The 13223-nt window shown below is 46.9% G+C and overlaps 1 protein-coding gene across 5 annotated transcripts in view; it reads left to right on the top strand.

Moving 5' to 3' along the window:
• The window catches only part of CERK (ceramide kinase), a 44723-nt gene extending 31832 nt beyond the window's left edge, over positions 1-12891 (top strand). For 4 of the 5 annotated variants that reach the window (XM_053406602.1, XM_053406603.1, XM_053406604.1 and 1 more), the window contains 6 exons: positions 1198-1350; positions 1840-1945; positions 4881-4951; positions 7246-7454; positions 11342-11550; positions 12695-12891. In XM_053406602.1, coding sequence (XP_053262577.1) covers positions 1198-1350; positions 1840-1945; positions 4881-4951; positions 7246-7454; positions 11342-11550; positions 12695-12779 — 833 coding nt within the window. In that variant the 3' untranslated portion in view covers positions 12780-12891. The remainder of the gene's footprint in view (positions 1-1197; positions 1351-1839; positions 1946-4880; positions 4952-7245; positions 7455-11341; positions 11551-12694) is intronic. The other variant, XM_053406601.1, reaches the window with a different exon arrangement.
• The last annotated feature ends 332 nt before the right edge of the window (positions 12892-13223 follow it).

Genomic DNA, 13223 nt, shown 5'->3' with positions numbered 1-13223 from the left:
TTATGTTTTTCCCCCTCCCAGACTGGGTACACATCAGAGACCATTCCACTGGTGCCGTGATGGCACGAATACGTGTTATGTAATATTGCTCTGTCAGTCACAGAGAAGCATTGTTCCTAAAATGAACAATTATTAGTTAACGCTGTTTCTGGCACCTGAATTCTGTGGGGTGTCCTGCCTTAATGTGTCGGTCAATGTAGAAACTTTTTCAGCATAGCTGTTAGCTATAATTTTAACTTTCCTATGCCTGATGTTCATATGGCGACAGGTGATTGGCAGGCTGAGTGTGGTTTGTCCCCAAATGGCCAAATTAGTTCCACTGAGCAGTTGTTCTCCACCACTCTCACAGACCCAAAGTGTCATGCAGCAAACACACTCTTTATCTCTCAGTTCAGTGGTGGATTTGGGGATGCGGGTAGCGCTGTGGTCTAAACCACTGAGCCTCTTGGGTTTGCCAATTGTAAGGTCGGCGGTTCAAATCCTGTAAACTCCTGTTGCTCTGTCCCAGCTCCTGCTAACCTAGCAGTCCGAAAGCATACCAGCGCAAGTAAATAAATAGGTACTGCAGTGGCGGGAAGGTAAAGGGCGTTTCCATGCACTCTGGCTTCCGTCACGGTGCTCCATGCGCCAGAAGCAGTTTAGTCCTGCTGGCCTCATGACCTGGAAAAGCGGGCTGCAGACGAACACCGGCTCCCTCAGCCTGAAAGCGATATGAGCGCTGCAACCCCATAGTCAAATTTGACTGGACTGGTGCTGTGGGTTAAACCACAGAGTCTAGGACTTGCCAATCAGAAGGTCGGCGGTTCAAATCCCCGCGACATGGTGAGCTCCCGTTGCTCGGTCCCTGCTCCTGCCAACCTAGCAGTTCGAAAGCATGTCAAAGTGCAAGTAGATAAATAGGTACCGCTCCAGCGGGAAGGTAAACGGCGTTTCCGTGCGCTGCTCTGGTTCGCCAGAAGTGGCTTAGTCATGCTGGCCACATGGCCTGGAAGCTATTCACTGGCTCCCTCAGCCAAAAGCAAGATGAGCGCCGCAACCCCAGAGTCGGTCACGACTGGACCTAATGGTCAAGGGTCCCTTTACCTTTACCTTTAACCGTCCAGGGGTCCTTTACCTTTACCTTTTGCCTCAGTGCTGGATTTGCAGACTGACGCAATTGCAGCCTCCCTTATAATCTGAATTGTCTCTTGTCGACAGGAGACACTCAGCCTCTCGATGTCTCTTCAGTGCATCACCACGACACGTTACTGAAATATTTTGTCTCCCTCTTGGGGTATGGTTTTTACGGCGATATATTGAAAGACAGCGAGGGGAAACGCTGGATGGGACCCGTCAGATACGACCTCTCAGGTAGCCTTTCGTATTTCGTTCTCCGTCCTTCCGTATGAACCTGCAGAGAACCAAGTTGCCAATAAAACCCGTATTTTTCTCTAAGGACAACTGTTACGGAGCCAGCCTTGTTATAAGAAGGCCGTGAATGTTACCAGCCTGCAAAAATGTTTACGGGCTTCCTGAGGGCTGGCAAAGGAAAGGCAGAGGGGTTCGTCCGTCTGTTAGCAGCCCACTTATGGGCACGGGGGCTCCCACCTGTCTCCCATGGGAGACAGAAGGCGCCAGACCCTACCTATGCATGTGGTGCCATCTCCTCCTAAAGTTGCCAGGCTTAAATATACAACTGCATATGAGCCGAACGGTGGGAGAAGGAAGCAACAAGCTTGGGATGTCAAAAATATCAATAAGAAGATGGCAGAGCGATCTGCAAGGGAATTGGCAGAACGGACAGAAATAATTTGTGTTGATTTATAAGACATCGTCGTTTCTTAATTACCCCCCCCCCAGGTTTCAAGACCTTTCTCTCTCATCATTACTACGAGGGAACAATATCCCTTCTACCAGCATCACACGCAGTGGGGTCTCCAAGAGATAAGAAGCACTGCAGAAGTGGGTAGGCTAAACTATATTGCATTCGGGTGTTATTGTTTTTAGCACTAAGTTGTCAGGATGCTCCCAGTGGCTCCCAGCTGGTTGCCCAAGAAAGTACAGTGGTACCTTGGTTCTCAAACTTCATCCGTTCCGGAAGTCCGTTCCAAAACCAAAGCGTTCCAAAACCAAGGTGTGCTTTCCCATAGGAAGTAATGCAAAATGGATTAATCCGTTCCAGACTTTTGAAAACAAGCCCCCAAACAGCAATTTAACATGAATTTTACTATCTTAACGAGACCATTGATCCCTAAAATGAAAGCAATAAACAATATACCTCAGTCAGTAGCTGAACTAGGTTCCACGCAGTCACAAAAACGCAAAATAAATAGCAAAAAGAGACAGATCTCAGCATAACATTCAAAACGGAAGTGTGGCACTCAAATTGGAAGTGTGGCGCTCAAAACAGCATGTTTGACTTCCGAAAGAAGTTCACAAACCGGAACACTTACTTCCAGGTTTGCAGTGTTTGGGTTCCAAGTTGTTTGAGAACCAAGGCGTTTGAGAACCAAGGTACCATTGTATAAAGACAAGGAAAGGTTTCTTACCATCCTTTTTTATTTCATTCTTTACAGAGAGAGGCTATAGAACCCAGCCTCTCGGATAATTGGGTTGTCCCGAGTGAATCTCCACCCCCCTTCTCTCCCACTTCCTCATTCATCGCTTCTACGAGTGCTGCTAAGTGCCCTCTGTCTTTGAGCTCTTTGCTCTCCTACTTTTAAGGCTTGCCTGATTCTGTGAGATGGAGGGTCTGGGATGCTTTCTAATGACAATGTGTCAGCTGGGTGTTGTTCTGGCTCTCCCATGATGTCCCAGCTTTTCCCCTCATCTGCCTCTTGAGCTGCAACCTCCCTCCAACCCATGATTGCATTCACAACATTGGTGCTCACACCAGCCAGAGCAGAAGGTGGAGGGAAGAAAAAATGTCTTTTTTCTTGCTATGCCTGCCCCTGCAGCAAAGATTCCTGGGATCGTTGCTGTCACATGATGGTAGCAGAGCTCACTCAGGATCCAGAAGATCTCTTGCCGCCCCAGCTCCACCTTTTCTCATCGAAACCCCCTGTTGGGAGGTGTTTTATTTTTGCAGGCTACTTGCAGGCTACAGTAGGAGCAGGAACATTGGGGTGCTTCACACTAGCGGACCTCAGGCACGGTTGGGACACCCCAAGGCCATCCAAATGCCCCTCTAGCACAGGGGTTGGCCAGGTTTACCAGCCATGGGCCGGATCACTTCCATGGAGATTGTACATGGGCCAGACTAGGACAATGCGGCTCCGGAAATCGCTTCTGCGCAGAAGCGACTTCTGGCGCCTGGACATGCACATATGCGATTTCCGGTATCTGCGTGTGCACAGATGTGATTGTTGGAAAAACCACCTTCCCAAGACACCAGGGTGTCTCTCCAGTGTTCACTCTCTGGCTGTATATCTTCAGAGAGACCAGTGATAAGTGACCCCTCCCTCCTGCGAGGAGCACGCTCGTCTTCTGGCATCTCATTGCAGAAGAAAAAGACAATCAGTAGCTATAGACTACTTTATTTACAGTCCATATATACGAAGAACCCACCAGCATGTCTGCTCTCTCTCAGCAGCAGTACGGAAACAACATCTCACACAGAAGTGAAAGTAACTTCTCTAGCCAGCGTGAGAGAACCAGCGTGGTGTAGTGGTTAAGAGCAGTAGACTCGTAATCTGGTGAACCGGGTTCGCGTCTCCGCTCCTCCACATGCAGCTGCTGGGTGACCTTGGGCTAGTCACACTTCTCTGAAGTCTCTCAGCCCCACTCACCTCACAGAGTGTCTGTTGTGGGGCAGGAAGGGAAAGGAGATTGTTAGCCGCTTTGAGACTCCTTAGGGTAGTGATAAAGCGGGATATCAAATCCAATTCAATCCAAACTAGCAGTACCCAACAGTACTGAGACTTCCTGTCTCACGCTCTCAGACACTCACATGATATAAACAACCATAGTGCTGCTTGCTGAGCAGCTGGTGAGATAAAAATCCTAACAGTGATTTCCGGCGCCGCTCAGCGAGTCCCTGCGCCGTGCTGCGCCGGTTTAGCCCAGCACGCGGGGGACTCGCCGAGCGGGTGACTCAATCCAGGGGCGGCTCGTGGGCTGGTAAAATGGTCTTTGTGGGCTGCATCCGGCCCATAGGCCGCACGTTGCTGACCCTGCTCTAGCACAACGGATCATTTTCTGTGTCAGTTCACTGTGAAAGTCAACAAGAACAAAGCAGTAACGAGAGTCAACAGCTTTCTTTAACTCTTCAGAACCTGCAATGCTTTGGCTGCCAATTATTTCGGGTTTGGTTTTTTTAAAGAACCATTAAGAAAAAAGATAGGCATCCATTATAGCAGTGCAGGGGTTCAGCTAGAAATTTTGAAGCACGTGACAACTACAGTGGCACCTCGGGTTAAGAACTTAATTCGTTCTGGAGGTCCGTTCTTAACCTGAAACTGTTCTTAACCTGAAGCAGCACTTTAGCTAATGGGGCCTCCCGCTGCCGCCACACGATTTCTGTTCTCATCCTGAAGCAAAGTTCTTAACCTGAGGTACTGTTTCTGGGTTAGCAGAGTCTGTAACCTGAAGCGTCTGTAACCTGAAGTGTCTGTAACCCGAGGTACCACTGTATTCCAAAGAGAGGCAATCAATTTCATTGTTTGCCTCCAAACCAAACCTCAAATATTTGGAAAACGTGGCTTCACAACTCAAGATGACTCTGGTACAGAATTCCCAAAGGCTGCTCCAGAGGTTAGCTTGCTTCTCATTTAAATGACATATAAAATGTTGCTTACAACACAGCCTGACATACTGCAGACAATCTGGCTAAACGAATGAAACGTTAATGCCCGGTTCAGACTGCAAAGGGGAAAAAAACGAGGCTCACTCTTCTTCTCCAGGTGCCACATTTGCAAGCAGAGTAAACAACAGCTGGAGATAGAGCAGAAGAAGAATGGGGGAGAGATTAAAGGTAATTTTATACTATATGGAAGACCAGACCCGGATGGTTAGCAGATTTGTTCATTTGGCCTCTTAATGCACCGGGTGATGTAGCAACAAATGCAAGGGCGAATTTGGATGATTAGAGAAACTGAATTAAACCAGAAGCCCAGAAGAGATTCACGTGGGTTTCAGACCAGGTAAGCTTTCTTCAAAATGATGCCTTTTTGCTTGTCATCATTTATGGATCGTTTGGTATGAATGATGAGGGTTGTGATGGAAGCCACAGGGCCCTGCAAACGAAATCTGCATTTCATATGTGAGTGCTTTTCTTTCTTCCTGTTTGCTCCACTGAAGTGTCCAACTTAGAATGGGTTGGACTTGCTTCTGAGCAGACATGCCTAGGACGCCAGCTGTAGTTGTTTGAACATAGTTCCTATTGAAATCAAGGGCTGAAGTCATGACTAACTTGCTCCATTGGTTTTTATAGGACCAAATTGCAGATTATTTTTATTATTATTTATACCCCGCCCTTCCCGGTTCAAAAACAGGGCTCAGGGCGGCTTACAACAAATTTAAAACACTTTTAAAAACTTAATTATAAAAGCAGCATAAAATACAGTATAAAAACATGAATAACAATAAAATTCAAAAATCAATTAAATAATCCCCAGGGCTAGCTGGCTGAATTGGTCCTACGTGGGCCAGTGAGGAGGCCAGGGGAGAATTAGCTGCGGGGTCTCAGAGCGGGTGATCTTCATAAAAGGGGAGGGGCAGGGATTGATTATTTGTTTGTTTGTTTGTTTGTTTATTGAATTTATAATCTGCCCTATACCCAGAGGTCTCAGGGTGGTTCACAGATAAGATCAACATAAAAACCACAATGTATATAATCAAAATAAAAACAATAACCCAATAACACTCCTCCCCAAAAGAACCACATTTTAAAAGGGCATAGGATCTCAATCAGATCAACCAAAGGCCTGGTTAAAAAGGAACGTTTTTGCCTGGTGCCTAAAGGTGTTTCATGAAGGCGCCAGCTGAATCTCCCAGGGGAGAGCATTCCACAGATGGGGAGCCACTACAGAGAAGGCCCTGTTCTCGTGTTGCCACCCTCCGGACCTCTCAAGAAGGAGACATACGAAGGAGGGCCTCAGAAGATGATCTCAGGGTCCGGTTAGGTTCATATGGAAAGAGGCAGTCCTTGAGGTATCACGGTCCTGAGCTCTTTAAGGCTTTATAGGTCAAAACCAGCACTTAGAATTGGGCCCGGAAACTAATTGGTGGCCAGTGCAGTCAGACCAGGATCAGTATAATAGGCTCAAACCATCTTGCTCCAGTGAGCATCCTGGCCACTGAATTCTGCACCAGCTGAAGTTTCTGAACCATCTTCAGAGGCAGCCCTACGTATAGCGCATTGCAGTAATCTAACCTTGAGGTTCCCAGAGCATAGGCAACAGTAGTTAGGCTATCCCTGTCCAGATAGGGGTGTAGCTGGGCCACCAGCCGAAGCTGATGGAAGGCACTCTGGGCCACTGAGGCCACCAGAGCCTCAAGCGACAGCAAGGGATCCAGGAGTACCCCCAAGCTACGAACCTTCTCCTTCAGAGGAAGTGTAACCTCATCAAGAACAGGCGATCTCCCATCCATCCAGGCTGGCGAACCGCCCACTAACAGTGCCTCTGTCTTATCTGGATTGGGCTTCAGTTTGTTGGCTCTCATCCAGTCCATTACCAAGGCATCCAGCTTAGTCTGGATGCAACCCAACATGTCCATTTTAAAGTACAGCCACAGACATACTAGAAGAGGATACCCACAACCCCTGTTGTTCTAGCATCATAAAACTGACTTTGGCAGTACCTTCTATTTTCAAGTAGAGTTGCCCCCCCTTTTTTTTTACAATGCAAAAACACTTATTGTTCTGCCTTCTCTTGCCTCTGGCCCCGTAACTTTTCTTCTAGAGCAATTCAGTCTCTAGGTAACGAGAGCGAATCAGGTGCCAACAGCTATAAAAGTGCTATAAAAAGCATTCTGATTCCTGCACATCCAAACCTTGTTGAAGATACACCTGCCAGTTAGTTTGCAGCCCTATTCCCAAGAATAGCCGGTTGGCCTTGTGGACAACCGGTATTTGAAAATGTGCAGTGTTTTTAACTTGGATAGCTTGCTAACGAAAGAACGTGTCATAAATTTGTGCCATGGTTTATTATTGCACACGTAAGAGAACCGGCGATGCCATAAGACACCTTTAGAAATCCAAATCGTCGTGTTTGTTGCTCCCATCCCACTGCCTCTGTGCTAAATATACCTGTTTGTGTTTTTAAGGGGATGACGAAGGAGAATGGAAGGTCATCAGAGGAAAGTTTCTGGCCATCAACACCGCAAATATCAGTTGCGCCTGCCCACGGAGCCCGAAAGGCCTTGCACCAGCTGCTCACTTGGCAGACGGCTCGGCAGACCTCATTCTGGTTCGCAAATGCTCCCGATTCAATTTCCTAAGGTATCTCATCAGGCACACGAACCGGGATGACCAGGTGTGTATATGCTGTGGCGGATTGAAAGGGCTGAAACGTGGGGTGACGTTTAATGCCGATCTGTGCTCCACAAATGTAGATTGGGCATAATTTGAAAGAAGCTCCAATAGCAGCCTACAGGTTGTTTTTTGGGGGGTGGGGGAGAGGGAGGAGAAACACCAAGGATTTGGATTGGCTATGGCGTTAAAACCCTTTCCGGCAAAAGTGGAGTTGCCAGCTGCTCGCCGGAATTGGATTTCTGCGCCGCTAATTGGTCTGTGGCAAGGGGGAAAGTTTGGCAGGTGGAAGTTCTTGTAATGCGTTAGGAATCTCAAAAGTAGTGACTGGGAGAGCCAAGTGCTTTATTGATACTGACTGCACTATTGCAGAAGCTGGCCAGAGGAGAGAGCTGGCCAGATTTCCACTGCTGTATGAAATCGATCCTTCCCAGCAAGAAGCAAGCGGCCAAAGGGGTCACAGGTCCTACCTGGCCCTGCACAGCAGCGGTGAGGACATTGTGGTCCTTTGTATGTTGTCGGATTCCTGGCCATGCTAGCTGGAGTCTTGATGGGAGTCAGAAGTCCAGCATCTGGCCCGAGCTGCTCATTTCTCAGGATCAGGCGCTTGAGTTTGCTGACCAGCTTGACTGCCTACCTGCTTGGCTCGCCTATCTTGGCTCAGATCCCTGTCTGGATAGTACATGTTTGCTGCAGCCTCCCAGCTCTGACAGTTCTTTTCTCCTTGCACTGATGCATATTGAACTACCTTGGGTTCCACCCCCCTACAGCCGACAAATGAGTTTCAGAATCCACCCCCCCCCCAAAAAAATTACTATTATGTTTCCTCTTTTTAAAAGGCCAAATTCAAAACTGCTTAATAACATCGAAGGAAGACAGCTACATACAAACAAGGCAGTTATTTGTTTCTCCCATGCCCTGTACTTAATGTATGATATATACTCCTTAGGGCAGGAGCCTTTTCTTGTTTTACTTAGCCTAAATCTGCAAAGTGCCACAACCATTTATGGCGCTCTATAAATAATGATCTCAGCTCCCAGCGTTCCATTAGGCTCCAGGAAACATAACTCCAGCCCCCCACCCTCGAGCCATACAATTGAAGGGATGGGTCTATTGATTTGATTTTTATTTGATATATTATATTTTTACGCTGCTTTTCGTTCAAGTGAATCCCAAAGTGGTTTACAGACAACAGATAACAATAACAGAAAATCACAGGTAAAGGTAAAGGATTCCTGGATGGTTAAGTCCACTGAATTTGACTATGGGGCTGTGGCGCTCATCTCACGTTCAGGCCAAGGGTTCCGGCGTTTGTCTGCAGCCAGATTTTCCGGGTCATGTGACCAGCATGACTAAACCGCTTCTGGTGCAATGGGACACCGTGATGGAAGCCAGAGCACATGGAAACACTGTTTATCTTCCCAAACATCACAAACGCTGTATAAATCATATAGAGCAATCAACAATTCACCACAAAAACAATATATAAAACACTATTAACAAAGCAGCAACTAAAAAATATAAGCTGATCACCCCAATTGCAGCAAAAGTCATATATGATTCACAAACCAATACAGCATTTATAGGGACATGGGTGGCACTGTGGTCTAAACCACTGAGCCTCTTGGGCTTGCCGATTGGAAGGTTGGCAGTTCGAATCCGCATGATGGCGGTGAGCTCCCGTTGCTCTGTCCCAGCTTCTGCCAACCTAGCAGTTCGAAAGCACACCAGTGCGAGCAGATAAATAGGTAGTGGGAAAGTAAATGGTGTTTCCGTGCACTCTGGTTTCCCTCACGGTGTCCCGTTGCACCAGAAGCGGTTTAGTCATGCTGGCCACATGACTCAGAAAACTCTGCGGATGAACGCCAGATCCCTCGGTCTGAAAAGCAAAATGAGTGCCGCAACCCCATAGTTACCTTTAACTGGACCTAACCGTCCAGGGGTCCTTTAAAGATAAAGGGCCCCCTGACAGTTAAGCCCAGTTGCAGACAACTCTGGGTTTGCGGCGCTTATCTTGCTTTACTGACCGAGGGAGCTGGCATTTGTCTGCAGACAGCTTCCGGGTCATGTGGCCAGCAGGACTAAACCGCTTCTGGCAAATCAGGGCAGCGGATGGAAATGCCGTTTACCTTCCTACCTATTTATCTACTTGCACTTTGACATGCTTTTGAACTGCTAGGTTGGCAGGCGCAGGGACCGAGCAACGGGAGCTCACCCCGTCACGGTGATTTGAACTGCCAACCTTCTGATCCTTTACCTTTACCTTACAGCATTTACAATCTATGGAACAATATAAAATATTGTATGGAACAATAAACTAAGCCCTGCAAAGTTCCTGCACGCAGTCTCCACAGATAGACACAGACCTGATCCTCAGTGGCAGAGATCACCAGGGCTAGGGATCGAGTTTAGCACCTGACCCAGTGGCATCCCCAAATACACAGTTCTCATCGGTTGGTTCTCCATAAGTGAGCAGCTGCCATTCGTTCCTAGCGGGGGAAAGCAGCAGACTGCATTTCGGAGATGGGCAGTGTGTAAGTGGGGGCACAACACCCCATCAGCTGCGCAACCTCAACTTTCATCACAAAGTGGATGGCAGCAACATCCCTTTTTAACTTTCTAAAGGCAGCTCCAGGACTGCAGGAATGGAGGCGATATGTTCCTGCCCCACCGCCAGGTCCAAAGCTGGGTTAGAAACTTGGAGAACGGAATGCTAAATGGGAGGAAATATCCCCTCACTTCCTTCTCAGAGTAGGTAGGTCACATTTGGTTTCCCAGTGAGAACAGCAGATCAGGAGCAAGCTTTGAAAAAATGTTATCTCAACCTGCCTAGCCTCTCATTATGCTGAAAATGTTTCTGTTCCGTCACTCTTCTGCAGACAATTAAGAACACATCTTTCCACCACAGTTTGCTGATTTCCAATGTTAACTTTTCCATATGGTTTTCTTTCTAATTGTATGGTTTTCTGTACAATCCTGATATTCTTTTAAAATAAGTGGTGGTATATGAATATTTTGTTACGAATAAATTTGATTCATTTCCTACGTTATAGTTAAGAAGGGGCGAAGGTGCATCTATTGAATATCAAGGAATAAAAGTTTACAGTGCCTCTTGCTGAGCTTGTCATAGGAGCCACTCAAACGCCATTCTAGGAACAGCCATACATTTTGCAATGTGCATTCCATTTACTTTGCAGAGGGTCACTCTCTTTCCTGGATAGTGTGGGCAAGTCTCAGTTTTCCACCTGTAAAATGGGAATAATTCTGACCTGCCTTACGGGATTTTTGAGGAGGACCCAGATCCAAGTTTGTTTGTAAATGACTAGCCACCCACCATTAGTGACATCCAGCTGGTTCAACGTGGCCCAGGTGAACACTGATGGATAATAATAATAATAATAATAATAATAATAATAATAATAATTTATTTCTACCCCACCCATCTGGCTGGGTTTCCCCAGCCACTCTGGGCGGCTTCCAACAAAAGATTAAAAATACATTAAAAGATCAGTCATTAAAAACTTCCCTAAACAGGGCTGCCTTCAGATGTCTTCTAAATGTCAGATAGTTGTTTATTTCCTTGACATCTGATGGGAGGGCGTTCCACAGGGCGGGTGCCACTACCGAGAAGGCCCTCTGCCTGGTTCCCTGTAACCTCACTTCTCGCAGTGAGGGAACTGCCAGAAGGCCCTCGGAGCTGGACCTCAGTGTCCGGGTTGCACGATAGGGGTGAGCAGAATTGTCACAATTTAGATGTGCCGAAGCCATTTGAAATCCGTGACCTGCATCTTTCTTTATACTGAACTCTGACTTGCTTTGAACTAACAGAAGCGGTTTGCTGAGTTTTGAGTCAACAAACGCAACAGATTGCCTCTTCTCCCTTCTCTGCAGTTTGACTTCAGCTTTGTGGAGGTTTATCGGATCAAGAAGTTTCAGTTCACATCGAAACATTTAGAGGACGGTGACTGCGATGCCAAGAAAATGCAGAAGAATCGCTTTGGCCATTTCTGCAGAGACCACCCTGCTTGCTGTTGCATTCCTCCCAGCAGCACCTGGAACTGCGACGGAGAGACCCTGGATTGTTCAACAATTGAAGTCATGTGAGCATCTCCCTTTCCGGAAAAAAAGGATCTGTGCTTTTAAAGATGCAACAGTTTCACTCGCTCCTTAATTGATGGGAACTGTAAAAAAATGGTCTCCACAGCAGATATTTGGTGTGCGCACGAAGCCATATACCCCGAATGGGAAGTCTTGAAAATGAGAGGTCATGACATGCTTGAATTTTCAGACCTACCTCCGTGCTGAATAGCAACTTCCTGTGTCGGAGGGAAGGCAGAGTTACAGTTCATTGGCACCTCTGTGAGGCAGGAGGAAGTTAAATCCCACTTCTCACAGTCTTTATCCTAATTCAGAGTACCCAGCAGCTGCTTTTACAGTTTCAAAATGGTACATGCAACCCCCCACTGCATGTTTAGCAACACACGTAGTTTGGCCCTATGTCTTTAGGAATATAAAGACTAATCGAGTGGATGTTCAGTTAATGAGTCCTGGCATGTGTTTGTGTGAACTGACCCCAAATTTGGCTGGACTGTGGCCAAAATGTTTTGTTTTCTTTCATAGTTCTGCAGAAATCTGTAAGCGGTTTGTAATTCCCAACCAAAAGGGAATCAGTGGAAGAAATATAATGCAACATTCCACATTCCAAACTGAACGATACTCGAGTCGTACCTTGGTTCTCAAACGGAATCGTTTCCGGAAGTCCGTTTGACTTCCGAAAACGTTCAAAAACCAAGGCACAGTTTCCGATTGGCTGCAGCACCTTCCTGCATTCAATCGGAAGCAGTGTCAGACATTTGACTTCCAAAAAATGTTTGCAAATTGGAACGCTCACTTCCAACTTTGTGGCGTTCAGGAGCCAAAACGTTCGATTCACAAGGTGTTCGAGTACGACTGTACTAATAATAGCAACCATAATAATGCCACATTTTAAGTAACATAATTAAATATCTCTGGAAAAAATCCACAACAGCCCTGATCATTTATTCCCTGCCTCTCATCTAGGGAACACAAGCTCTTCACCACCAATATGACAAGGCAACCATGACTTTCTCTGACTTTCTCTGGGGTGCCATTGTGAACAACCAGTTCCCCTGGAATAGCAAAGGGGTTTGCTCCTCCCGATGACTGGCCTAGTTCACAATTAATACATCTGCATTCATTCCACACTTTTCTTCCCTTTTGCAGGGTCCACTGCCAACTCATAAAACTGTTTGCAAGAGGAATAGAGAGGAACTCCACACTCGAATCAATTCAGAGGCAGCTCTGCTGAGCAAGTTAACCGAAGCCCGTTCTCCATAAAACAAAACGAAAGCAAGCAACAGAAGGCAACCGCCTGGACAAACAAGCGTCTCAGGCCCGTCAATAAACGTTTTAAAGCCGAAGACGTTTTTGTGGTAAAAGAATCCATTTTGGTAATATGCCTTCTCTGCGAATGCCTTCGAAGATTTTAGACTTAATGCACGTCAGGCTACTGTTTTGTGAAGAAAGCGAGGCTGTGTACACATCACCTCAAGCAGAGGCGCCAACTTGCACCCAAAATTGAGGGGGCCCAGTGTGCTTGTGACATCATGCATGCATGTGATATCGCACCGGCAGGAGGAGGGTGCAGCTTCAGTGACTGGCAGCTCCTCTGGAGCCGGCCACTGAAGACGTGCCACTCTCAGCTCCGTGCTCGACCCCACTGATATCTTTTTTGGGGTGAATAAACCTTGTA

Source organism: Podarcis raffonei, chromosome 10 (genome assembly GCF_027172205.1).
Source record: "Podarcis raffonei isolate rPodRaf1 chromosome 10, rPodRaf1.pri, whole genome shotgun sequence".
In the NCBI taxonomy this organism is placed as follows: Eukaryota; Metazoa; Chordata; class Lepidosauria; order Squamata; family Lacertidae; genus Podarcis; species Podarcis raffonei.
This window is presented reverse-complemented; position numbering and strand designations above follow the sequence as displayed.